Below are 25357 nucleotides of genomic sequence, written 5' to 3'. Positions count from 1 at the left end.
TATATAAAGAATCTTGATCTAGGATTGACTGCTATTAGAAGAGATTGCTCTAAGCTTAAAGATTCTAGACAAAGCTCCCAGAACACCAACTCCTTTCTGTAGGATACCTTAAATCATTTCAGCTCAAAGCCAAGGTGGGACAATCACAGCAGTGCAATTCAGGACAGCTGAGCCAACAGCACCTCCCAAATTTCAACACAAACCTGAGCACTGACCCCAGACAAAGTGAGCAATTATAATTCTCTGATGTGCTTTTAATTTTTACCCTTCCATTTCTGAATTTGAGATAAAAATCTGCAGCTACATGACTGAAAATAAGGCAGTCAGTCAGGCAGGAGCAGGAGCTACTCGAGTGTGAAAGGAATGGGAGTGACAAGCATTGTAGTGGAGGCAAAGGAAAAAGATGCAGCCTTGCTCAGAGGGGAACAGCAGAACAACCACCAGTGCTGTGCAGAATGCATCCCATTTATTTTAAACATGCCAGGAGCATTCTTCAAAGAAATGTCTTTAAGCCTTTTAGAAGTGAAGCATATTCAGATTTTTCAGACTGCTCTAAAGGAATAACATTGTTGATGTGCAGAGATTGAGTGAGATCCTCTACAAAGGACCTGAAAAAAGACTAAGTGTATGTTATTCTGCTTGTGTTTCCACAGGAGCTGTGCAGAAATGTTTGGGTATTATTTATATGAACTCTCTCAGAGAGCTGGGCAGTTAATGGGTCACCAGACTGAACCAAGTTCCACAGGAATACCCTGAGGGTGGCAAAGGGTGAGCATCCATTAGGGACAGCACACAAGGCAATGGCAAAGGCACCATTTGTTGTAAGGACCACAGAAGTCAAACCCTCTGCTAAATCAGTTATTCCAACAAATGGAAGTGAGAAAACAAAAATTCTAAAAGCTATCTTGGATCATGAGTGGAATGACAACAGCTTAACACACAAGAAATATGAAAAAAAATTCCAATAAAAATGCTTTAAAATTTTTAATGTTCAGAAAAAGACCCCCAGACATTTGAAAAGAGCAGGAAGCCCAGAACAAATAATCAGCTATTTTATAAAACAGTGAATGATTAGGTTGGACCTGATGATCTCAAAGGTCTTTTCCAATCTAGTTCATTCTGTGATTTGGAGTACATAAATACAAATTGCAAAAATACTTTAAGAACATACCTCAGAGTCATCTTTAATGGTGTCATGTTTCCGGTTTGAAGGAATGTAGGGAACTGGAAAAATAATAAAAGTTATAAAAGTTATCAAAGCCTTCATTGAAGTAGTTTTAAAAATCAATAAGCTGAAAGATATTTAGTAGCTTAGGGCCAGGTTTTAACACTAAACTATTTTAACATTAAAGCTATGGCCAGCTTTAAATATTGCTGGACCATATTGACCATATTTTGACCAGGTTGCTTTAAACATTACTGGACCATATTGACCAGTAGACCATATTTTTCCACTTTTGTAAACAGGAATAGGAAGAAATGAGGGCAAGAGGGGTTCTAAAGTCAGAAAGCACTCACTTCCATCAGTGTCCTCTGAAGGGAGATCAGCCTCATCGTTTTTGTCATCTAAGCGAGGTTCCTGGGAAGGCATGACCGAATCCTGCCAAACACAGGCACACAAACAAACCAACCCCTGGGCATGCAGCCCTGGCACTGCCCTGCCTGGAACCCCACGAGATCCTCCCCTCTCCCACCAGGAAAACTGATTTTGGAGACTACGTGTCCAAATATTAACATTTTGTAATGCATGGCAAAACCAGCCCACCAAAACCTCAATGCTGCATCAGCCATTCTCTGAAGTTACAACAGGTGCTTGGCTGTATTCTAAAAATGAGAGTGGGGTGTTTTACAGCAAAGTTTAATATTTTATTCTACTTAAAGACCTCTGAGTGTTTCACATGGAACTACAACCAAGTAAACACTTCAGCATGATGCTACACACTCCATTTAGAGCACTGGCATATTCCTTTCCTGCTTAATAAAAACATGAATTGTTACTCATTATGCATAAATTAGTGAAGACCACAATAACAATATTTTATATTGCATTTGGGCCCTGGGCTCATCCCCAAGACAAGCAGGACTATTCCAGGAAGTACAGCAGCATGAAAAAGTAATTGGCAAAGAATTGGTAATGAGAAGGCAAGTCACAGACAATACCAGCAAAGAAAATCACTGGATTAAGTTTTAAGTCACAAATAGGATACAATCACCAGTGAAATACTGGGGATGAATACAGGAAAGGGCTAAAATTGAGATACACAGATGTTTCAATGTTTTGATGTTTAAAGCCCAGGAAAGACACCAGCATTGGCAATGGACTGAGGGCCACAGAGAGAACAGTACTGGAGAAACTGAGGTGGCAGGAACAGGGAAGCAATAAGCCTTGCTGAAAAGAGAAGTGCAGAAATTATATATAGAAATTTATTAGTACATCCAAGTTGGAATGTTTAATACATGATTTCTACCAAGACTATTAGTTCTATAGTAGAACTATATCATATATATCAATTTAGAACTAAGGCACTATATGTATATCATATATAGTGCCTTAGTTCTTAAAATATTCCCACAGGCTAAGAAGAATAACTTCTGAGGCTGTCAGTGTCTGATGGAGAAGTCAAATTCAAGCTTGAGCACACTGAAGTCACATCATAAGCTTTCTTTCTCACTTTGCTCACAATCCAAAGGCTTGTCCTCCACAGAAACTGAAACCCAAATACTGCCAGGTGTTACAAACCCAGAGCCATTACATTTCATTACTCAGGACCCATGTACCAAGGGCAGCAGAGGCCAGAGAGGCAGCCCTGAGCCCTGGCCAGAGCACACACTCACCATATGCCTTTTGCAGGTCAGTGGGACAAGGATGTGGCAGCGTTTATGGACCAGCAGCTTGCAGTTGATACACTTGTAGCCTTGCCTTGCGATGCCCCATATCCTTTCACTGCACTGGCCACAGTAAGCTCTCTGCAGGGCACAGAGCTCAGCATCAGTTCAGGAGAATCCCTGCTGCAAAGAGCCCATCCCAGTCACCCACCAGATGTTCAGTAATAATTTTAGAATGTCCAGAATTATAATAATAGCTGAGGGTTACACTTCACACCCAGAATTCAGCTAAATGCAGCTCTTTTTAAATAAATACCTCAAGCATATGGAACACATTACAGTGCAACATTAGCAAATTATTTTTAGAGAATAAGTCTATTTAGAATCTCAGGTTTTGACAGAGATCACCCAAACAAAACTGCCAGAAGTTTGTACTACACAATTATGTATAAGGAGCACGTAAACTGACTGTGTTGGAGAACACTGGCACAAAATGTTAAGCAGGCAATGTAAAAAAAGTGTTCTACATCTACACCTATACATTTTAACAGTGGTAGAAACTTTGCATAATTAAAACCCATTAATCATGTCTGATATCAAGCCTCTGTGTTGCACTAAGCATCAAAAACCTGTGGTGTTTTAACATATGTAAGAAAAGAGCATGTGAGTTAAATCAAAATGAGGGTAAATGAGGAAGCCAGACATCCTGGTGCTGACTTTAACAGGAGAGGTTTTTAAATCACTGTTCCAGTGTATGTTGCTATGGTCACTTTATCCACCCAAAGTGCCAAACAACAATCTGAGATCCTTGCACACCAAGGAGTCACCCAGACCCAGCATAAGTATAAAATTATTGTTGTATTTTGGGAGCTGTAGAAAACAAGACTTAATTCCATGCCCTCATCTGTGCAGCCAGTCCTCCTCCATCAGGAGAAACCCAAACTGCACTGCCCAGAGGAAAGAAAAACAACCCCAAAACTGCCTGATGAGAGGAAGCCTGGGACATCTATTGCCACCTCTTCCAAAATTCCTGGCCCACCAGACTTCCTTCAGGATCCTTTTATAGGTTTTGCAGCAGCAGTATTGAGACTCAATAAAACCTGTCAGGCCCTAAAGTAGGGGCAGGTCCCAAATTCCACCAGAAACTCAGGTAACCCTTTCATACCTCTCACATGCAGTCAAAGCCATACCAGAGAGTTCACCTTTATGTGATGTTCAACAAGATTAAACTTTAAATTTTTGCATGTGTTCATTTATCTGAATGATCTGGAAAAGTTGCAAAAGGTTACTTTGAAACAGGAATGAACCCTTAAGGCAATACTCCAGCCTTAAAAATTCCATCAACATTGAAATTTGGTATTGAATTCAGTAATGCAGACATGACCATAATTTCTCATTAATTTATCCATTTTCATGTCACATTTTACAGTTTATGGTAACCTGCTCACTAACTTCAGCTGGATGTGATTTGTGTTCTGGCTCTGTATGATGTCATTGCATGCAGGTATAAAGCAGTCTTGTTTAGGATTGTGACATCCTAATGAGGTATCAAAATCTCTGTGTATATTCACTATTTACCTCATTGCAAATAAAACATCATTATCTATAACATTATGGATTATTAATGTGGCAGCATGCATTCATAGTGTTTCAAAGGAAATATGTTATTATGTAGCAAATAAACATTAAAAATATATTTTCATATTATAAATTATTTTATTCCTGTAATACATTATACAAATCCATGTGATAATTCATATATATATTTTAAAATGCTGAGTTTTAAGGGGCTTTTCCTTCTTTCAGTGCATTTTTGGGGTAGGAAATTTTAGAAAAAACTGTTATTTCAATTATTAGAAAAAATGTCCCTGCTGAATGAAAGAGTTAGCTCTTCTGAGTGCACTCAGTTTTGTGTGGAATTCCCCCAAGTACATTTATATATATGCTGCAATACTTAGGCATAATGGGATAAGTGAAGGAGGTGTCTCAGCCTTAAAGCCACATTCACTTCCTTATGTGGATTAAATCAGGCTCTCCAAACTCAGCTGTATTTTAGCTCAATAAAAAAATCCTTTTAAAATTCTGGGATTGTGTAGTACCCCAGATACTAAACAGTTAAACTCACATCAGCAGCTGTAACTTTTATGGATGGCAAAGTGTTCTGAAGGTAAAAGATTTTGCTAACAAGCAGCCAAAATCACAGGAGTGGAGAGAGGAGAAGCTGCTCCAAGGATGTATCAGCTTAAACAGTCACACAGCATTTTAGACTTTAAAAAGAAATAATTTCCACCAATCCTGCATTAACTCAAACTCAAACACTGCCAAGTTTTGCCTGCTCCTTACGACTCCAATAACACCGCAGAGCCCGAAATGTCACATCAACAAGCATCCTGCTTTTCCTTTCTTCCCAACACTCCAACACAGAAACAGCACAGGCTGAGGCAAACAATGAGCACAGAACATGAGCAAACCCCAACGTTTCATGCAACAGTACTCACTCTGTTAAAACGTTTGGCCTGGAACAAATGCCCATTGACTCGGTACAGCTTCCTCCATCTTCGGGCTCCCCGGCGGTAGATGGATTCTAGGGAAGAAAGCAGAAAGGTGTAAAGCAGCAGCATGGCAGCCCAGCAGCACCACACACAGCAGGGGAAGCAAGTTGTGACTCAGAACAAGCTTGCTTTCCTAAATATCAACGCACAGCCACAATCCCTGGGGATTTGGATTTTTTAAGGCGGCCGTGAGTGACGGCTGGGGCAGGATGTGCCTCTCCCTTCCCTCCAGCCCTGTCTCCTTTCCCTCACATGATCATAATCCCGTTACAGCTCCGTGCTCTGGCTCAGGTGAGAGGGACAGGGCTGTTAAAGGAGCAGCTCCTCGGGGAAATGGCGCTGCTGCTCTGCCCTGGCACCCTCCACGGCCACGCACAAAGGATGGCTGGTACTGATAGTGGGAGTGTTTGGTACTGATAACACCTCACACATGCAACATTCAACATGCTCTAAGTCTGCAGAGCTACAGCATTTGACTTCATTTCTACCTTGACAGTAAATATTTCTTTTGTTCAGGCAGGTCAAGTGCAGGTCTATGATTATTTTTAATATATTCTAAATGATTTGTTACATTTAATCTATTTAAGCCAAACCCAGCATCTACTCCAAGTTACTTTTGTTGCAGCTGTTTAAATGCAGATGAGCAGCTTCTATGTGAATGGCTAATTAGAGAATTTGATATTTAATATTAAATTGTTGTGCCACAGGGGTCCCTCTCAGAGCTGCTCACAGCTGTAGGGGTGACCCAGCCAAGCCCTGCACAGCACCAGGGGCAGCAGCTTCCCACAGCTGGTACAGGTGGGTTCTGAGGGGTACAGGAGGGATAAGGACTCTGATAGACTTGATTTAGAATTGATACTTTGTCAGAATGAAGCAGACTGTACATTTAGAATCCTCAGGAATTAATGCAAAAGCATCTTAGATTTTCATCTTTAATGTTACTTTCAAGTTTCAAACATTCACACTTCATCAAAGATGAAGACTTTTTTAAAATAGAAAAACACAGTTATTTTCTGTGTCAAATGATAATGCAAGTAGTAAAAAGTTTCTTTGTCAAGAGATTATTTTAACAATATACTGAGCAAGCCAAAACTCACAGGCTACTGACACGCAATGTGTGAACACTGGCTGCAATTCTGGGTCTGATTTTAGATCCTCTATTTTTGTCCTTCCAAAGGAAGCACTGAAGTTTCTGTGATTCCACATATCTACAGTGCCAAATCCCCAAACATTCATACCTACTCTATTTGCATGTGCAAATGTTTACTGTGCAAGCATTTGAAACAGATACTGCACTATTAAACTAATTGTTAACAATTTGGAAAAAGAAAACCAAGCAGATTCTCAAAGCAGCCTAAAGACTGCACACCCAACGTGGCAAAGATACAGCTACAGGAACAGAGATGGACACTGGATTTGGCCATTTGACTCAAACAACTCTTCAAAACCTGCCAAATATCAACCTTAAAGCAAACTTTTCTCAAGTGCAAAGAAAATTAAAATGACAACCTAGCAAAATGACTGCAAGGTTTTACCCAAAATATGCTCAACCACAAACACCAATGGAAAACCCTTCCACCATTTCTATCACCAAGAGGAAAAGATCTCCACAAGGATTTTTTTCCAAAATAGTTAATTAATTCATTAGACAAAGCACCATATGGAGGCAATGTAATACATCTGTGATCTGAACATTAGCTTATCACTGACATGAGGAATATTAAGTGAATGATAAGTTAACGAGCAGCTTGTGCTGATGAAGTCTGTAAATAGAGGAGCAAGTCACCTCCCTAATTAATGATAAATATTAAATCAAAGGCAGGGGTTTATACCATGTACTTGTGAGGCAACAGTCTAACAAAAACTGAGCTTAATATAGACCAGCTTTAAAAAGTGGGAACCCCCACAGCTGATCCCCAGGACTGCCATGGGTCAGTGCAGGGGCTGAGGGAAATCAATCCCCATTTCCTATTCCCTGGCTCCAAAAGGGGCCAAGGTAAAAAATGAGAAAACAGCAATCCTGCAAGACACACCTTTATAGCACACATTCTATTATTACTACACATTAGGATTAAATTTCTATGACAGAATGAAACCCTCTTGCTCACTGAGGATCCAAAACTGGGACAAAGGCTGATGCACCACAGGGTTGTGCTGCCAGAGACCTCCACCCCTGGAACACTGAGCAGGCAGGAACCTTATGGAAGGGGACATCCTTCCCAGAAACTCCCCCAAGGATAAGGCCAGGCTAAAAAAGGAGTTTGGGTTTTCAAGATCATTGTTATTTTGAAGCATTATCAGCTACAAGTCCCAGCTAGAGCTCTACCAGATCAAAGAGAGCACCTTGAACAATAATCAGATTCATAAAATGGCAGTAAGTGCAAACCCTGAGTTAAGAAACAATTTATTGTCAGTGCTGTGTGAACAAAGCTCTCATCGGACTTTGTATCTCATCCCTTCCCATGGCAAAATGGACCCAAACAACATTTTCAGGGATGTGTTTCTAGAACACTTCAGAATAAAATAAAGAATGGATTCTGTGATTCCTGACACCAGGAACTAAACCAAGGTTTTACAGGATTGATCCCAGCTACCTAGAAGGAGGAATGCCACCACAAAAGTCTGATTATTTAATTACTGAGCTTATTGAAAAGGGCTATTTTTTAATTGATTTCACAGCACACATCAGTTAACTCATTAAGGACTTCTAGTTGGCTGCTTGCAGTCTGATGGAGATATACTCCTAATTAAACAAAGTAATCTTTTCTGATGATTAATATTAAACACAAGACATTGCCTAACAAAAAAAAAATTCTTTCAAACCCTCATTTTGTATCTGAGAACATTTAGATTAAAAAAATCAAGCATATTTTAAGCTCTTAGCAGGGATAACAATTTTTAATTGGAGAACACAGATATATATTTTAAATAGAATGAAGGTACAGAACTTTATGTACTTCCAAGAGTGGAAAATTGAAAGAAAAAAACACAGGCTTTTTCAAAGTAAGAGTACAAGGGAAATAAAAGTACTCAAAATAAAATTAACCAGCTGCCTCTACCTAAAAGCAGTGGGGAACAACTGACAGCTGCTGCTGTGCAATTCTTCCCTCTGTTGTCAAACTGTGCAACTACATCACTACCAGTGAAGCACAGGAAACCCTGCAAATAGATTTGATATTGGCTTCCAGTGACATTTCCTAGGACTGGGGCTTCTTTCCTCATCTTTTAAAAATATTGTAGAAAAAAGTTCTGAGGAAAAACATGAACACACAAAATTTAACTATGGATATAAACTGACAAGCAATGTTTACTGTTCAGTGTTAATTCCAAATTAATTTATCCACAGAAGGTACTCCCCAATACCATAATGAGCTCTGCAGAACTTCACAGAAAGGATGAGAACTTGATGCTGAAAAATGTAACTGGGAAAAGCAGGGGGAAATGGGAGGAGGCACAATTCCTGTCCAAATGACAACACAGTTGGTTTCCACCAATGAAGGGCACTAAGATGGCCACAGGAATTACTCCCTCTTCATTTGGATCCAAATGCAATTCCAAAGTTGGCTTTTATGTGATCCAGCCCTAATGAAATCTGCTCCTATCCTGAGCACAGAGGTAATTTGCTATTGCTGCAAATCACTTCTCAGAGATTAATACAACTTGTTTACAGGCCAATTACCCAGCCTGCCAGCTGGACACTACCAGAATGCCCAGTTTTTGTTTTGTTCTTTTAATGTTGTGCTGAGCACACAAGTGAGCATTCTTTCAAAACCAACTCATGAATTACAAGGGAGAAATTGATACTGGCATTTCAGATAGACTGGACTTGATAAAGAAATTACAAATAAAAGTAGAACACATTTTTTGGGAGACTAAATTCCAAAGTACACTTTGATAGTACATTGCTTGACATCTGTTATTTAATTTCCTACAAATAGGTACATTGAAACAATTTACATGCTTCAGAAAGCAATTTTAAGACATACATTGGATGTTAAGTGGCCCTTCTTTTTATTATGAATAAGCTGCTGCATACAATTGAAGTTGGGAAATGAAAAGAGTATCCTTAACAATATGGAGGTATTAAATGCTTTGACCCCTTGCAGTTATTGCAAAATATTAAATGGCCAGAAGAAAGCTTTTTAAAATTCAATTGAAGGCTGATTAGCACTTGGGAAACCATCTCCCATCCTTTTCAACAGACACTAAAATTAACTACAAAGTCTGTGAAGAAAAGCACAGTTAGGACAGCAACAATGACCAAGGTTTAGGATCAGTGGAGAACCAACCAGGAAACAAATGTCCCACAGAGCAGCAGCATTACTGCAGCACAGCTGGGTGAACATCCTTCCCCAGAGCCTTGGAAGGGGCAGCTGAGTCCCACCTGCACTGCAACACCCCAGAGCTCCTCATGCCTGAGCTCTTGGATGTTCACCTTCACATCCTGCTGCCAGAATGGCTCTGTGGCCCTGCAAGGTGACAGTGACACCTCCAGAGACAATGCCACAAACACAGCAGTGCTTACAGCTCATCTGGAGCCAGCCTCTGACTCACACATCTGATTTCATGTGCAATTTATCAGATTTACTGAAAACAACAAAATATACCAAGGGTTACCAAAGAAATGGTCACTAAGTCCAGTCAGTGACCATGTCCTGGTTCCTCTCTGGGCACATCAGTGACCACAACCTGCTCATGTCCTTCCCTGCTCATCCTCTTGTGCTGACACTTCTGTTTGCAAGGCTGGCCCAGACACAGGATAAACTCCTGCTCTATTGCTGCTCTGATTTGAAAGGCTGTTATGAAAAGGGCCAGAAGACAACTGGCTTTGAGTGCCTGCTTCTGAAGGTGATTAATATTTTTGTTTAGGAAAGAAAAAAGGTTCATATTTTCCCTTCTCTCACTGGGCAATTTTCAATTCACAGCCTTTTATGAGGTGCATTTGGCTCCTCTGGTTACAAAGTCAGTGGTCACACAAACCCCAAAACCAAACCTGCATTGCATGGTTAATAGTAAGCCCAAAGACTTCTTTTGATGATTGGATCATTAATTCTCCCAAAATAAAAATCACTTTCATTAAAAGATTTACTACAGTGAAAAGTGAATTTAATGTTCTATTGGCATCATTTAGGAGCTGCATTAGAATGCTTGATCAAGCTGAAAGAGTACTGAGCCAGTACTTATTTAAAATATTTCATTCTTTAATTTACCTCACTTAGGACTGAAGTACAGCACAATGAAGTTCTGAACATTTAAGCAATCTGTACTATCTGCATCCACTTTTAGGCCACAGTTTTGTTCTTATACAAACCTCTATGTCTTAGTACATCCATGAAACAATAATTTATACCATAAATAAAAGCCTGACAACAGAAAGTCTTTTATACACCCTGGGGTTACTGAAGAAAGCAACCAAAACAGTGAGGAGCAACCTAATGAAGTTTGCTGCAAGAATTTGGTTCTGCTGTATCTCATCAGCAGCTGCATGATTTAAGACCTGCTGGGAGTCTTATTCTAGACTTAACAGCAGAATTTACCCTAGACCTGACAAAGAAATTGCCAAGAAATGTTCATCCTTTGAGCACATGTAGTTCACACCTGTGGGTAACTGAAAGGGAGGAGAAGCCCAGTTCCTGTGACTGAGACAGTAATCAGAAGGAACTGGAGCCACATTGTTCAAGTATCATCAGTTATAACTTGGTCAGATATAGTTTTCACCTAGAGTTTTTTATCTTAAAAAGCAAATTATGACATGTCTATTGAAAAGGTCAAAGGAAAAATAAAAAGCGAGCTAGTGACAAATCCCTGAGAAAATATTATAGAAGATTTTGCTTGAAGAGTCCCATTTCCCTGACTTCTTGTCCTTTAGAAAATGGTTAATGATTAATCTTGTCCTATGCCAAACATGATTTTTAAATTAATTTTAGCATATTTTATCAATTGATTTTATCTAAGTTGAAGTCCTACTCTTGTCTCCATGCACTGAAACATTCCACTGGCTGTGACCTGTCCCATCTCCCCTCATCTCAGTTACCTGGACAATTCTGCTTGTACTGCAGTGCTACTGCACATGGAGCTGATCATCACAGAACTACCAAGAGTTTCCAGAACATGTGCTTGGAATGAAATTGAAATTAAATTTTGGTAACTTTGGATCAGAGTTGACAAAATGAAGAACAGGGTGTCTTGTGCCAGTCACAGGGCACCTGCACTGCTTTACTGAGGAGCACTAGAAAAGAATCTAAATTATTGAAAGAATAGCATTAGCAGTAGTAATTTATTGTAAAAATAAAGGCCAGACTAAAATCCTGGAGTACTGCCTTGAAATAGCTTCTGGTTTCCTTTTAAACACATCCCCAGCTCCCAATTCAAGGACAAGCCCTAAGAGATGCAGGAGGAACAGCAATGGAACTCGAGTTACAAATGAGGCACTTTCTGGTCAATATTGAGAGGATCAGCTTTGCCTTTTTCCACTCCCATGGCAGCTCCTTCCCCGTGTGGCTCCAGGATGAACTGCACAGGCTGCTCACCCTTCTGTGTCTGACAGTGCCCAGGGCTCCCTGAGCCTCTCCTGGGAGCCACCCTGTCAGCAAGCCTCAAGTTTGCTGCTTTTTGCTTTATTTACCCCCCAGACCTGTACTACTGCAAGCCCTCAGAGGCTCCAGCTGCTCTCAGAGCCTCCCAAGGTTTGCTCCTGGTGCTCTGCACCCCAAATGAGCAGCACAATCTCACACACAATCTGGTTTCTCACAGCAACTCCAAAATCCAGGAGATCAATGTGAAGAGCCCATACACCTGCCCTGCAGGCCTCTGCTGTGGAATCTGTGGCTCAGTTCAACATAAAAAACCAGAACTTGCATAGAGAAATTCATTTCCAAAAGTATTACACAGAACCCAAGTACAATAATACATCATTAACCTTGGCTGTATAAATGAGGAGGTTTCATATTAAACAGCTCTCCCAAGCTACTGAAACACACAGGCCTAACTGGGGTTTAGCAGGCCCACAAATATTCACTAATTCCAGCAAAATCAAAAAGCTTCACCACCCCCTTGCCCGTTTAGTTACCCAAGTGCCTGAATATCAAGAGTGGATTTAGCAATTTATAAGATATGAGACAACACAGGGAGAGGAACCAGACATTACATCAAAGAGGAGCTTTCTGAAACCAGGTGACATCCTCTCTGCATTTCATATACTACACCCTGACTAACAGCTAGGAGAGGGGAAGTGGAATAAAGAAAACAGATTATTTGCTATGGCACCTTAAAAAACAGCCCATGCAGTCCTTAGTCCATTGTAGTTTTAGTCTATAGTTTATAAATTGTAACACAATCATCTGCTAAGACACCCAGCATCTTTAATTAAGAGCAGATCTTAAATCCCACAATCAGACTTGTGCTTTATCATTTTATGCCTGAATTACAAAAAGCAGGGTCCAGCCCTTTATTCTTCATTGGATATTTCATAGCTAAGAAAACTGTTACAATTATTTAGAATTAAAAATCATGACATTACTATAAGCAAACCAGACCTTTAGCTACAATTCTGTTCTCAGTAACTTATGCTGCCTCACAATCTGTCTCTTTTTCAAATATGTCACATACAACACAAACGTGGTGCAGTTAAGATAGAGGAAGAGATTTCAGGTATTCTTGAGAAACTATGACACAGCTATTTTTAAATCCTAAGCAAAAATATCTTACATTAAAATAGTACAGTCCCTCCCTCCCCCCAGTCCAATTACTAAAATCCAGGAGAGGGTTACTAGCAGTTTCAAAATTGCCTAATTATCCAGTGCAATCCAATCTGCATCTTCAGAACAGTCTCTATGGTGGCAATAGTTCTTTTCTTCATTGGGGGATTAAATTGGTTCACGTGCTCTGAATAACCTAATCACTGCTGCCAATACAGTAACAAATGAAGGGAAAAACCTGCCTTATGAGCTAGAAAAATATTTACAGGCCACACTACTCCAGCAAGAAGCCTTTTCAAGCTATTTCACAGTATCAGGCAGGATATAAGGCAAAATCAAATATCTATACCTAAAATAAAAAGCCCACAACAACAATTAGTTACTACGATACCTTTACTCAAACCTATGATGAAATTTTCAAGAAAGATGGCTTGGGGGGAAAATGAAGTCCAAACACCTAATGCTAAAATACTGAGCAGATAAACAAAGAGCACAGCAGACATGCACAACACAGTGTAATCATTACCAAAAAAATAAGGCAGCAAAATCAGCCAGAAATATTAGATAATAAAAACTATCACACTAACATAATGAGTGCTAAAACATTTAAAACACATTCATTCTCTTCTGTTAATTAATTAAAGGTTTCATAGTCTGCATTCTCCTATTTAACGAAGCCAACAGCAAAACAACCCTAACATTTGCTGGCACTAGCTATCCAAACCCAAGATGAATTCTAATATTAAATACATAGATCTATTTGTAAAGCAGAAGTGAACTAGCACAGTTCGTTCTGACAATATTAGAAACTAAGTAACCCTTAATTCAAAACAAGTATTTCACAATTAAAAACAGCCATCTATAACAATCCACTAAGCAGAATTCAACAAAAAGGCCTCAGAAAATGATGCTCCTAAATGGTCAGCCTTTACATCAGCAATCCTACAATAAACAGGCCCTGAGCACATACCGTCAGGGTTTTTGGGATACATTTCCTTCATTAATCTCCAATATTAGCAGCAGCAGCATCACTCACTCTTCTGTTCCTCTCCTCCTAAAATACATTCCCCAGGAGTCCTTTCAATGCAATTTTATCAGCATTTCCAGGAGGTCTCTCAGCCACATCCCTACGCACAGAGGCAGCAGGAATCTCTGCATTTGTAACAATCCATGGCTGCAAAGGAGGGTGGCAGGCACAGCGACTGTACCATAACCAAAATGCTGAGTTCTCCTCTCTCCTGCAGCACACGTACACACAGCCCGCGTCAGTGCCCGCCGCTCGCAACAGCAACCACAATGATGACACAAAATCTACAGAAAAGCATGCATTACTCACTGGGTTTTATTCTTTAGCCTCTTCAGCATGGAATTCTTTACAATGTAGTAGGTATGAAATGAAACATTTTCCCTTTATTCCACGGATGCCGCTGTGTGAATACCATTAGACACCAAGGACAATAGGCAGGATCAGCTCGAACATTAAGAGCAAATATTTAATGGAAGACTGGTTACCCCCGTCTCTCCCTTTCACATCTCTGCCTCATGTATCCAGGCACGGGTGGTACTGGCTCCCTTGAGAGGCTGTAGCTAGCAGCTGAGGCACAACTAAAACATGGCATGGATGTCAAGGAGCTGATGTCACCAAAACAAGAATTTCTCTGATAAAGCCGGCAATTCTGTGAGGGAAGTGCTACAAATTGATGTGGATTGTTCAGCTGGATGTGCCGTGTTACACAATGCACTGCAGCACCAAGAGTGATAAATCAGACCAAGATCTGTCAGGGTAAATAAGCTGAGACTCCAATAACTAAGTTATAAAGCTGCCAATCAGCTGCTGGGATCCACACGCGCTGTCAGGAGCGCTGGCACCTCCAGGCACAGGAGAGAACACAGCGAACGCCTCTGGAACAACCTTGTTTATTCCATCCTGAAATAACTGCTCATCCACTGAGAAAGTAAAACTGAAATGCAGGACTGCTCTAAAAGTCTGCCATCTTTATCAGGAAACACTGATCGAGCACCCAAGGCTCCAGTCCAGCAGATGCTGGGAACACCCAGGAGAGGTCACATTGAGTGGCTGGCAAGGGATGGGAGATGTTTCAGCAAGGCTGATGGGAGATGGTCACATTTAGTGTCTGGGAAGGGATGGGAGATGTTTGTCACCTCCCAGCAGCACTGCCAGCTCAGGGAGAGGGGCTGCTTGGAACCACAGCTGTGCTCTGACACTGAGAGCTGGGGCTGGCTCCAACAACAGCACAGAAATCCAGCAGCAAAGGAAAACAGAGACAATACAAATGCAGATGCTGGAGACTGTGCAAATTCTGTCTCACAGACAGCACCACATCAATATAAGAACAAAGGTTCTTCAAGCACAGAAATAACTTTCCTTAAGTCATGCAAATGGAATTGAAATATTAGGCATGTGGTTTATTTCATTAATGCATTACAGCTTTTATTTCAAGCTTTGCTGGCTGGTACAATCTCAAAACCGTATCAGTTTAACAAACATGAGGAGAGGTAGCAACTCTATTATTAAATTTCAACATAAATGCAAACCCTCCAGTCTGTATTCCTGCACTCTTCTTCCAAAGTATTATTGTTCTGAAGGAGCTGGAAAGAAAAACCCTACAATCCTACAGAAATAAAGATTTGCACTTCAGAAGACCACAAACTATTGGGAAGAGAAACTCCATGACCTAACATGGAGACATCTGAGCAACAGATTGGAAATGCAATTATTTCACAATTGAATAGCTTTATTTAAAAACTCCATTTCAAACTGTCTGTAGGTCTGTAACAAACCAGCAATCCACACTGAGAACTGCTAATTTAAGTAGAAGCTCATTTTGGATAGACCAACTACTTCACTGTTTATTTGTCTATGGAAAAAACCTGAGGCAAACTCATAATCTCCTTTATAGTGCAAACATGATGCTCCAGCAAACATATCCATATATTACATAATATTCTCACTTTTAAAGAGATTTCCTATGACTATAACTACAGTGATAAAGACTAAATAAGAAATTGAAACAGGATTAATATTTTGTGAAGCAAAGCAAATATTTCAGTCCTGACAAAATAAATAGTTCCTTCAATAAACTGTATTACCAACACCAGTAACATTCCCTTAGAGTCCAAGTGCAATGCAGATATTTGCTGTGGGCCTTTGGCTAACAAGCAACAATCCTGAATGTATTAGTCCATGCTAAATTACAATTTTAATACAATTAAATAGCTCTGTTGCAAAAAATAGCTATACCTAGGCCACTAGGCCCAATTTCCATGCAGGCCCCACAGATGCAGAGGTAATGTGCATCAAATTAATCCATGAAACCATGAGAAACCTGACCAGAGATCCCTTATCAAGCACATCCAACTAAACAGGATTTTGAAACAATCTGAGTGTGATTGAACGTGACCTGTAAAACCAAACAGGGAGAAATACCCTACAGACACAATAACCAGGTCAGCTGAGCCACACTCAGCTGTGCTCTCTGCAGCTCATCTCATGCTTCAGAGAGCTCAAACTTCAAACAAATTAACACAAAAAACTTTCCTATTAGAATATCTACACCTTTAATGAGTTCATTAAATTAGGTGTCTCAGGGATAATTTCTTTAACTCTTCTAATCATAGCAGAAGAGCCTTTATCTGCTAGCCTTGTTCAGAAAATTAAAAGAATTAATGTTGTACATTTACTTTTTTTGTCTTTCTAAAAGACAATTTCAATAACCTAATCAATATGAAAACGTACCTGGTTTCATATTAGCATTATTCTCTGATAAAAAATAGCATTAACAACTACTACCACTGCCCTACTCATCTTTAGCCAGACTGTCAGTGTAAATCCTGATCAACCAAGTACTTTTCTCCTAGTATGCATTACTTGCTCTTATCAGCAATTACTTTTATCTCCTCTCATATTTCTCAAAGAGAAGAGCAAAGGTCCTTCAAATTCCTCAGTTAGCTTTTTTTATACTCCTGTGAGCAGCCAAGCATCATCTGGTACCTTTGGCACCCAATTATTCCCATTCCTTTCCTTAACATTTACCAAGATATGAACTAAAGTCCTGATGCCATCCCTCTGCAATGAGAGCTGACTATACAGCTATTTAATCCCTTTATCCCTGTGCAGTTCAGGTTATTACAAATACAGGTAAACCATATCAATTATGTGTCCTTCCTCTGGAGGTTTATCTACCTCTCACAGGATTATTTTTATAGAGATTAATAACCTTTTTATTAAAATGGCTGCATCTCCCTCATCAGCACATAATTTCTTTTACCTGAAAGTTAAAAAACCAAAATAACGACAAAAAAAGCAAAGGCCTACATTCAAATAGGCATCCAAAATCCTGTTGTCTCTTCCTCCAAATGTATCAACAACAAAAACCAGCATTAATCCTCAGAAACATTAAAACACTGCTACAACACTGATTTATGCAATTTGTCTGTTGACAAAATGTAAAACATTTTGTATTCTTTTAAGAAAACAAAACAGAAACACACATATGTAGCACTGGATTATGAAAATCCTTTAATATATTTCTTTTCCACGTGACCAAAAAAAAAAGTTTAGCTAGAATGGGAGAACATTTTAGTACTCACGATCCTCTCCTGGACAAGGCATGCCGGGTTTCTCTGGAGTACTTGGGAAAACTACAACAAAAACATCAGATTTTTAAGGTAAAAGATTCTCAGTAGTATTTTTTCCTTGATTTTTCAATTTATTTACATACAAACAGTTTTTGGAAGCCTTTAAATAATTCTACATGAGAAATGATACAATCAAAACTTAATTCTAGACTGGGAGGAGCTTATACTGGAGTAAAGCAAGAACATATCTGTGCAGTGCTGAACTCAAAGCTCCTGCACAGTTTCAGCTTTGAGCTCCAGTTCCTTCCTCAGCACCAAAGTCCAGGGCAGAGCTCCACAAAGGACACTTGGAGCAGCTGTGGGGATGATCAGGCACACAGGGAGGGGTTCCTGAGCTCTGCAATACTTGCCATGAATGATCAGCCCCTGGTCCCTGTTCTGACAGTACAGACGGAATGCTTCCTCCAGCTCCATCTGAGAGGAGATGGTACAGGGGTCACCTAACAAAAAAAAGCAACACACAGGTAAATTTACCACCGAAGAATTTTAATTAGTAAAATATGTACCAGCTTCAGGTATTGCCTTTCTTTCAATCAACTTGATATTAAGGTTGCATTTTGATCAAAGCCAAAATGGAACAACACAATTATTCCTTCCAATTTCATCAAAATTGAGTAGACAGAACTATCCTATAGGATAACAAGAGAATAAAAGTGAACACATATGCCTAAAGATCCCCCCACCATTTTCTTGATGTCTGCTTGTGGTCACATTATCAGCATTACCTTGGGAGGGTTATTTTTGTTAAAACTGGATAATTAATCCATAAATCCACTTAAGCAGACACACAAAGTACAGTACGTCACAATGCACTGAGAGGCAGCACAGAGCACGGGTGTCACTGAACCCCTGTCCCTCTGTGTGTCCCTTCCTGCAGCACACCCTGGCTGACACGTGGCCTCATGATATCCAGGCCAAGTGATGACACCAGAGTCAAGCAACATTTAAACTTCAATTTCTTATTCTTAAAAATGTCCTTATTTTGTAAAATTATGAATCCAGGGGCCAGCTACCTCTCTTTTAGGCTACTGCTGTTGATGATCTATAAATGCAGCAATAATGCAACATGAAAGACAAAAGAACTATTTGTACTGCAAATCAACAATCCATATTCCTTGCATGTTTACAGGATTTTATCATGAGTGAGTTATTCATAGTTCAAACCTTTTGGATCTTGTCAAAAACAAAGAAACATTATAAAAGCCCAACAGAAAATCTATTTTCTTCATCTCTTGGTAGGTTTTGTTTATTCATTAAGCCATGGGCAATTGTTTGCTTTTAGTTAGTTCAAAGAGAACATCTGTTTGTGCAATCAGTCAAATGAACTTAAATTCCATGTGGCAATAAGTGGAAACACTTGCATGCAGAAATAGGATAACTCAGAAAACCCAGGAGGATCAGTAACAGCCAACACAGCAGATTGGCTGGAACTCAACCACTCAGACCCAGGAATCACAGAAAGGTTCTGCAGGTATTTAACCAAGACTAGAGGAAAATACTTACTAGAACAGAGACTAAATAAATTCTTTTTAATTTAAGTAAATTCAATAAGCCAATACAACAGAGAGCCCAACCAAGAAACACTTAACAGGACTCCTGTCTTAGAATCCTCCAACTCCAAACTCAGGGGGTTTTCTTCCACCCTGCAATAATCTCCCTTTATTAGCAGGCATGCAGTTCAACCAGCTAAGCACAGACAATGTAATTATCTTCCATGTCCTTCTCATCAGGTTACTTCTTATTACACCACCATTAAACTGAGGGTGGTACGGGTGCCTCTGTCCTTCTTGGTATACAAAATATAAAGAGTAAAATTTAGGAGTATTAATACTTGTCCTTGGTGTCTTAAAAAGGGCTGAGTTGTCTTTGACTACCAGCTACCTCCTTCCAAGGTCAGTGCTTTGAAATTCCATTTACTCAAACAACACTATCAGCTAAGAGAGCTATTTAAAAAATGAAAACATACCATTAAAAGTATTAGCCAAACCAGTCTGGTGTTTTTCCACCTTTCTGTATTCAGTTCTAGTTCTGCAGGCCCTGACTTTGACAAGGGGCTTCTGCAGAAGTGAATTCAGGCACTACTGCAATCAACCCTGATGTCTTAAGTTTCATTTCTCCAAGCTTCCTGCTCTAGAACAGGGCTGCACAAAAAACTCCACAGTGTGTTATTTGTTTATACAAGTTCCTCATGCCCCTTCTCTGCACTACAGTGAACAACAAACCCTGAAGTATTTCAGTGCAATACCTTCATCATCAATCCACTTGAGGGTAATGGGCTGTTCCTGCTGCAGGTTACACATCTCGTGCACTTCATCACAGAGCTCAGCATAGCTCATGGATGCATCCAGGTTTGTTATCAGGATGTCCCTGCAGAAGATGAAAACATCAGCTCTTATCAGAAAACACCTGCACATTCCAACAGTTCCACCTATGGACAGCAAGCTGCAGAATCACACAGAATGAGCATTCCTCATATAAAACACTCCCACTGTGCCACAGGATTACACCTCCCAGTGCTTAACTTAAAAATCCTTCAGCGTGGAGGAAATAAATGTGTTAATTACCAGTCTTTAATGCATGTTTACTCGGGTGAGCCAAGCTCCCTTATTATAATTATCAGTGCTTGAAGTGTCGTTAAAAAACAAACCAGAAGCTTTCATAATTATTTCTTTTTTTTTTTTAATCCAGGTACTTCTTCCATCAGGAGATAAATAAAATCTCAATTATTGTAAAATCCTTTAAAACAGAGGCTTTACCTCACATCCACTATATTGTTTGAGATGAAGCTTTGATTAGGTGAATTCTCAGAAGATGTAATTACAGGAAAATTCAGGTAAAATCTTACTCAAATTCTGCATCTTGCACTCTACCTTTGTAGTGTTTAGAGAGCATGAACCCAGTACTGAACTCTCTATGTAAACTATACATTATCTCAGGAATTTGTGACAATAACTTTTGATATAATAGAAGTCCACAAGTCCTGTCAAAGCAGTTCCAATACTGAAAAAGGAAAAAAGATTAAGCAAAACAAAATCTGATTATTTTGAAACAAGAGTTTCTACCACTTTTAAAATATTTTTCAAATAACTGACTCAGGAAAATCAATTAATAAACAAGTGCAAAAAGAAACAGGAGATGAACATAAATCATTCCATTGCCTTCAAAACTTTCCAGAGGACAGTTAGGAAACTGTTTTGTAGTTAATGGCTACTGGCATGTGTAATTCTTTCCCCTCTTAGTGCAATCCAGCAAATATATCAGAAGTTGTCCAACATGACTGAGATGATTTTCCTGTTTCCATACTATGTGACATTTTAGAAAAAATGTTATACAACATTTTCTGCCTACTTTCAGCAGCAGTTGAACAGTACTGCACTGAAATAAGAAACTTAAACTCCACAACTTACATTTTAAATGATATGCATTAATAACTTGCCATTTTGCCTTTGCTGAGAAAAAATTCCTATAAGCAAAGCTGTAAAACAATCATCTTAAAGAACTGGACTGTTTCAAATTCAGATGAAAGCACTGCTACCTTTTCAAGTGTATCTTTAATCTATACTTTGCAGCACTCTCAAAGAGCAGCAACTTAATCATTCTTCATAACAGCAGCAGCAAAAGAAATACATATGCTGCCTGCCAACCTGTACATCCATATCACCACAACACTGAGAGCTGTCAGGTGAGGCTGAGTTTAAGAACATTTCCCTGTCAAAGAAGTCATGTTTTATGCATTTATGGAAGTAAGAGACCAAACTGGTTCTCACAGCAGTGTTTGAGGGCTGGTACAATGCCTTGCCCCAAGACAAGGGCACCAACAGATGCATTTGTTTCATGCTCATTATTGAAAAGCTCATTATTTAATGCACTGCCACTGTGAGCTACTCATGACACCAGGCAGGCGTGGATCTGTGGTAACCCTGGACAATCACACTTGCACAAGTATCTAAATAATACTCAAAACCTGAAAATACACTGTGAGACAACATTACTACACACACTATAAACTCCAAATAAAACTGGCAACTACTAATCAGCCTTGAATTGTTAAAATTATTATTAACAGATGTCATTCTACAAGTAAATTAATAAACTTCATGTCCATGATGCCCGTGTTCCTTTGAGATTTACAGTATTTAATCTTAACATCTCTACAGCCACATCAGGCAATCAGAGCACAGGGAAGTGAAAACCATTCCTTGTTTAACACTAAACAATCCCATGGGACACTTTTAAAAAATATTTGAAACTGGACACTACACAGTAATATGAAAAGGTAATGATGATCAGTAAGTTCTGGATGAGCAGTTACAGCAAGAGAAATAATTCCAGTGACAATCAAACTTGTCATCCTTCAGAGCCAATAACACAGCAAAGCAGACTGCACCACTGCTCTGTTCAGTGATTTCAAGTAACCAGGTGTAAACTAGAGGCAAGTTGTGTAATTCTTGGTTCATTACTGCAGTTACTTAGTTTTTCTTTCGTAATCTACTCTGGCAGTGATTTCCACCGTGCTATGTTAGGAACTCTGTCACACCCAGAAACAGGAATACCTGAGATACTCAGCCTCCAGAGATACACTCAACACTCACATGTTTCAAACTTCCTCATGCTCACATTTCTAACAGGCATTTCAACATGGCACCTGTACTAATATTTTATTGCAGCAGTGAGCCCCTGATTCTGAAGCTGCCCAGCATCAATGATTTCCTGCAGTTTGTCAAACTTGCTCAAAATCTGAGTGCAGTACTGCAGTGGAAACACTGAGATATCAGTTATAGAAGCTAAATGTCAAAAAGAACCAGTTTTAGCTCACACCATTTGATCAGCACAACAAAAACAAAATTCACAGAGCCTGGAATTCTTGTTTGTAAACTGATTTCTACAGACTTCACAGCTCATGCAAAAGACTGAATGCAGTGTTGCAGGAAAAACTACAGCAGTTTATTGTAAAACATGGTAATAATAATGACTTGACTTCTAACATTGAGACAATTATTATCACCTCCCCCAGCTGTGCACAGACAAGTTCCACAGACACACTGCTTTCACTTTATATCAGCATTACCTGCCAGCAAACATCCCCAAATCATTTACACCCAGTTCTACTGGTGTTTGTAGTGCCTTCCCCACAGAGCATTACCACATTAACTCAACTGCTCTAGAACTCTAAACTCAGCACCTCAAACTACATGGCACTGACAAGTAGGTAAGTTTAAAATGAAAGCATTTTGTTTTCAATAAAATGTGCGAAGTGACTTTCATAAGTACATCACATTTCATTCAAACCAGCATTTTTCTACACCATGATGTAAGAACATGCACAGTGGTGGCTACATTTACTTATTTAGCAGTAAAATATCAGAAATGACCACTCAAGTCACTTATTAAATGCCAACAAGTTCAGTCTAAACTCTTCCAATCAACTTTAGGATCTACTTGGACCAAATATTTAAGTCCTCAAATGCCTTAAACTCAGGCCTTGAAGGAAGACAGGAGAGAATAAACTAACATTATTTCACAAGGTCCTCAGAGTGGCAGCAAGCCAATTAGATTAACCATACCTGAAAATTCAGATTTCATGTTGCTGCAATAAAACCTTCCTGTTTCTACTGCCAACAGAGTGAAGTCATAAGGGACCATGACATTGTGATTGTAGACAGGATGAAATGTAATAACTGCATGTGGGGGCAGGAGATGGATCTAACCTGGCTGTGCCCATGGGGATCAATAATCCATCAACCCACAATAACTGTGGGTTTGTCAGTTATGCACATTTTCTCCCCTTCTGAGAGAAGAATAAATTAACTTTTCTTCTTGATCAGCATGCTGCAGGAGTCTGACTGGTATTTTAATAGCTCAGAAGTGTACCTGCCTGATCTGACATTAATTACAAATCCACCAAAGCCCTGGTTACTTTATCACCAGGTCAGACCACGAACTCCTGCTCAATACACTTCAAAAATAGACAGGTCACAACACAGAGGCAAGGACACACTGACTTACCCACTGTAGTGTGTTTTTACTCTGATGAAGTCTTTGTTCAGATCAATTTTTGAGCCCATTCTGCTCGGCATGGTCTGTATTTAGCAGCTATATAAAATTATAAGTATGCAGAAATAAGTTGATTCAAGACAGATTCTGAAGAGCTTCACATGTGAAATGTGTTTCTGCTCCAGATGATTCTCAATCCAGCTGCACAGATAAAGAAACCAGAATATTGATGAATATACACACACTGCTAAACAAATGAGTTGTGTCAAATTTTAGAAACACAAATAGCTTTACATAGAACTGCAAAAAAATCAAAAGGAAAATGTGTAAGACCATTGACCTGCACAGAAATAAAATATGATTGGTTAAAAATACCCTGTACAATTTAGCTTTACAGAAATATCCCAAGTATTTGAGGAAGTTTTCTTAATCATTCAACAGCTCCCTCCTGGCTGAAATACTCCACAGAAGTTTCTACTTATTCATCAACACAGCATCTTACTCTTTCCTCCCAAAGAAACAAGTAACTAAAAATAGTTTTTCTGTAAATACAACATTGTAGTCAATTACTACCAGCTACAAATTTACCCAAGAGAAGCAGCAGAGGAACTCCGAGGGGCAATTTACCATACCTTTATGACTGGAGCCTGACAAACATCCTGTTTATTCCAAACCACCACCTCACACACCAATGTGGGTATCCAAACACCTCCTAACCCCGCTGTCCGGGCAAGCCGGGCCACAGGTCCCGGGGGAGCGGAGACTGCCGAAAGCTCCACCCGACCCTCCCGGGGGGCTCAGGGGAACACGCGGCCCCTCCGGGGGGCTCAGCGGAACCCGCGGCCCCTCCCGTCCCCCCCGGTCCCCCCTCAGCCCCGGCCTGCCGGGAGCGCCCGGGACGCGGCACCGTCGCTCGGGACGAGCCGGCGCCGGCACTTCCCCGGACTGAGCGGTCTGCACCGGGACCGGCCGGGCTCCTACCTGCTCCGACCGCCGCCGTCTCACCCCTCACAGAGGGGCCGCTCCCTGAGCCCTGCCCGACTGCACCTCCGCGGCCTCAAGTTGCTCAAAGTCCCGCAAGGAAGTTTCGAAGCGGACTTTGCCTCGCTGCCGGCGGTGCCCCGGCGGGGAGCGGCGGTGAGCGGCGGCCGGCGGAGGAGCCGCGCTGTCCCTCAGGTGCCCCCTCAGGTCCCGCCCCAGGTGGCCCCCGCGCCCCTCAGCCGCCGTCCGGGCTCAGTGCCCCGCGCCCGCGGCAACATGGCGGTCTGGGGGCGGGAGCCGCAGCCAATGGAGAGCCAATCCCCGCCCGGGTCCCGCCTCCCCGCCGCCAATGGCAGCGCGGGAACCGTTACCTGGGGAGCCGGAGCGTCCCGGCCAACCAGAGCGGGCGGGGGGGCGGCGGGGAACACCTGCAGCCAATGGGAGCGCGGCGCTGCAGGGAGCGGCGGCTGAGGGGGGGGGGGGGGGACAGGTGTGAGGGGAGAGCGCTGAGGGGAGAGCGCTGAGGGAACAGCTGTGAGGGGACAGGTGTGAGGGGACAGCGCTGAGGGGACAGGTGTGAGGGAACAGCTGTGAGGGGACAGGTGTGAGGGGACAGCGCTGAGGGGAGAGCGCTGAGGGAACAGCTGT

At 40.7% G+C, this 25357-nt stretch overlaps 1 protein-coding gene across 4 annotated transcripts in view; it reads right to left on the bottom strand.

The window, feature by feature from the left end:
* The window catches only part of PRKCZ (protein kinase C zeta), a 41728-nt gene extending 16864 nt beyond the window's left edge, over positions 1-24864 (bottom strand). The window contains exons 1-9 of one of the 4 annotated variants that reach the window (XM_063177166.1): positions 24710-24864; positions 23741-23929; positions 19980-20101; positions 18085-18174; positions 17687-17737; positions 5325-5410; positions 2836-2967; positions 1519-1600; positions 1172-1224 (exon numbers count right to left, since the gene is read on the bottom strand). In XM_063177166.1, coding sequence (XP_063033236.1) covers positions 1172-1224; positions 1519-1600; positions 2836-2967; positions 5325-5410; positions 17687-17737; positions 18085-18174; positions 19980-20101; positions 23741-23811 — 687 coding nt within the window. In that variant the 5' untranslated portion in view covers positions 23812-23929; positions 24710-24864. Of the gene's footprint in view, positions 1-1171; positions 1225-1518; positions 1601-2835; positions 2968-5324; positions 5411-5630; positions 5766-14045; positions 14271-14411; positions 15111-17686; positions 17738-18084; positions 18175-19979; positions 20102-23740; positions 23930-24709 lie in introns of those variants that run through there. The other 3 variants (XM_063177168.1, XM_063177167.1, XM_063177169.1) reach the window with 3 other exon arrangements.
* Positions 24865-25357: the final 493 nt, after the last annotated feature.

This window comes from Melospiza melodia, chromosome 26 (genome assembly GCF_035770615.1).
Source record: "Melospiza melodia melodia isolate bMelMel2 chromosome 26, bMelMel2.pri, whole genome shotgun sequence".
NCBI lineage: Eukaryota > Metazoa > Chordata > Aves > Passeriformes > Passerellidae > Melospiza > Melospiza melodia.
Note: the sequence above shows the minus strand (reverse complement) of the source record. Positions and strands in the feature narration are given on the sequence as shown.